At 35.8% G+C, this 3,368-nt stretch overlaps 1 protein-coding gene across 1 annotated transcript in view; it reads right to left on the reverse strand.

The window, feature by feature from the left end:
* The window catches only part of LOC106882236 (uncharacterized), a 64,274-nt gene that overhangs the window by 11,609 nt on the left and 49,297 nt on the right, over window positions 1-3,368 (reverse strand). Inside the window, exon 11 of the mRNA XM_014932840.2 lies at window positions 1,664-1,752. Coding sequence (XP_014788326.1) covers window positions 1,664-1,752 — 89 coding nt within the window. The remainder of the gene's footprint in view (window positions 1-1,663; window positions 1,753-3,368) is intronic.

Here is a 3,368-nt window from a genome sequence, read left to right on the forward strand (position 1 = left end):
AAATATATATATATATATATATATATATATATTTGTGTTTTCTTCTCTTGAAATCATAAAATTGTTGTAAACTAATGTTATTTCCAATCTTCTGTAAAAACATGTCTGGCCACCTGCTTGGAAACAGATGAGGGGTTGTGACATGAATGGCATCCAGGTGTAGAAAATTTGCCTCAGTAAACTCTGATCCACGGATAAATGGACGAGAAAGCAACGATGAATATATATAGTATATATGATGAGTATATTGTATGTGGGGTGTTTGCGTCCACATGTACGCTATCCTTGAAGGATTTATAGAAGTGCAACCCAAAGTTTCTTGGACCGGAAAAATGAATAAGAAAGAAGCTGAATCTGTCTAAGCCATTAAACACTCATAACATTAAAGTCACCTTTGGTAAAGAGTCAGTGAAACTTCAGAAAATTTATATAATTTATGTTTCTACAGAGCGCATCATTAATATAACTTTAGATATATATTATTTCTAAAATGCATCAGAAGGCACAAATGGATGCAGTGCTATATCTGTAGAGTAACTCTGGAGGCGCAATGGCCCAGTGGTTAGGGCAGCGGACTCGCGGTCATAGGATCGCGGTTTCGATTCCCAGACCGGGCGTTGTGAGTGTTTATTGAGCGAAAACACCTAAAGCTTCGCGAGGCTCCGGCAGGGGATGGTGGCGAACCCTGCTGTACTCTTTCACCATAAATTTCTTTCACTCTTACTTCCTGTTTCTGTTGTGCCTGTAATTCAAAGGGTCAGCCTTGTCACACTGTGTCACGCTGAATATCTCCGAGAACTACGTTAAGGGTACACGTGTCTGTGGAGTGCTCAGTCACTTGCACGTTAATTTCACGAGCAGGCTGTTCCGTTGATCGAATCAACTGGAACCCTCACCCTCAACGTCGTAAGCGACGGAGTGCCAATAACAATGTAGAGTAACTGAATAAATTTTTTTTTATATATATTTCATAATGGCATTATTAGGTTTTTATGAATGTACTTCAGTCATAGGAGCACAGGAAGAATTAGTTGAAAATGCATTTCTGATGCATTTTGACAAAAAGCTACATATAACTACTCTTAAGTATAGCTAAAGCGATATTTCTTGATAATATTGGTTTCAGATTTTAGTGTAATCAACCTCAGTGCCCAACTAGTAATTAATTTATTGATTCCGAAAGGATGTAAAGCAATGTTGATATTGGCGGAATTTGAACTCAGAACATTTTGTCTGGCGTGCTAACGATTCTTCCAGCTCGTCACTTTTATATAGCTGATAACAGTAACTGACGGTCGTTAGCAGGTCGGGCAAAATATTTAGCGGTATTTTGTCCGTCTTCACCTCTTGAGTTCGACTTTACTTGTCATCCTTTCGGAGTCAATAAATTAAGTTCCAGTTAAGTACATGGTGTCGAGGCAATCGATTTACCCCTTCTCCTGAAAATTGCTGCCCTGGTGCCAAGATTTGAAGTCAATATTAATAACTCATATGAATTTGAATTTATTATATTTTTTGCTGGAATATTTTTATCATTGATCTTTTATTTGTTTCAATTATTTAACTGCGGTCATGCTGGGGCACCGCCTTGGATATTAATATTTTTTAAAAACAATATTTTCCTGGAGTTATTAAAAATATCATTGAAAGAGGAAATACTTACCACATCCATAAAAAGCGTATTGATCAGAGATTTTCTGTTCTGTAGGACAGACAGTATTCTTTGAACATTGAACGGCCAATGATAATTGTCTGTAAAGTAATAAAACAAATTTCTTATCCAAAAGTAAACAATTGTGGAGCTGTCGGTTAAAAAACTATATTTCTGATCAGCTTTTAATCGCTAGTTACTTTTTACTTAATAGAAATGAGCTTGTAATAAAAGCAAGCATAGATACAGTTCATTTCGATAATGAACAGATCACTTTATCTTGGAGACTTCAGTTGTTGGCAAAATAGATGTTGAATGTAATCCAATAATAGAAATATATACATTTCAATAGCTACTTCGCACAGTTGGTCCTGATGTTTATATCAAAGTATACAACATTGTTAAAAATAAATTGTAGTGCTGCTTTACAAAATACCATTATACAACTTGTGCCATTTTAACAAATCTTTTTTTTTTTGTCAGCTGAAAATTTACTCTTTTTCAAAAGATCTATGAAACAGTAACTTTGAAAACTATAGTAACACCTCTCCTCTTCTCAACTGTTCTTCACACTCATTTTAATGCAAATTATTGAGTATATAATACGTATGTGTAAAAATCCTCAAAGTCAATATCAATTTATTTAATTTGTCTTTTATTAAACTCTCCAAATTACACAACAATGTTTTATTACTGCCATTTTTGAATTTAAGTTACCTACCTGTGGAGGTACATGGCCTAATGGTTAGAGCAGCGGACTCGTGGTCGAGGGATCACGAGTTCGAATCTCAGACCTGGTGATGTGTGTGTTTATGAGCAAAACACCTTAGCTCCACGCGGCTCCAGCTGAAAGTAATGGCGAACTTCTGCTGACTCTTTCGCCACAACTTTCTCTTACTCTACCCTCCTGCATCTAGCAGCCCATCTGCGACGAACCGGTGTCCCGTCCAGGTAGGGAACCTATACGCCAATGAAATCGGAAAATTGACCCTTATGAGCCAGGCATGGCTCGAGAAGGAACAAACAACAACACCAAACTATTCCTACTCTGAGCCTTGTCAGAGCCTTCGAACTCTCAGAATTTGAAACCAATATAATTTTGCTAAATTTTAACAACTATTGATATGCTTACTATGTTCTTATTTTTTGTATCAGAGAAAAGTGCATATGGCTGGACATAAACACACTGTTCCAGTGAAGAGATTACTGCATCTAACACACTAGAATTTGAATTCTGTACATAATGCACACACGTACGCACTTATATGCGTGTATGAATGTGTATATAAGTGTGTGTGTTTGAGTCTGTATATATATATATATGTATATAATGTATGTATGTCTATAAAAATATGTACATATACATTTACACACACACACACACACGCACATATACATCTATCTATCTATCTATCTATCTATCTATCTATCTATCTATCTATCTATCTATCTATCTAATGCCCACTACTGGAATGACCTGATCTTCTCCATAGGAAGAATAACGGAGTACCTCATCACAAAGTTCAAAAAGTTGGCATATTATTATTATTATTGTTACTATTGTTGCTGCTGTTGTTGTTGTTGTTGTTATCATCATCATTATTATTATTATTACTATTAGAGTATCAATAACTCCTCTAGAAATAACTTCCACATAGACCCATCCGCCACATACAGAACTGACACGCACGCACCCAACAAATTTTAACATAAACAG

Source organism: Octopus bimaculoides, chromosome 6, assembly GCF_001194135.2.
Source record: "Octopus bimaculoides isolate UCB-OBI-ISO-001 chromosome 6, ASM119413v2, whole genome shotgun sequence".
Lineage (NCBI taxonomy): Eukaryota > Metazoa > Mollusca > Cephalopoda > Octopoda > Octopodidae > Octopus > Octopus bimaculoides.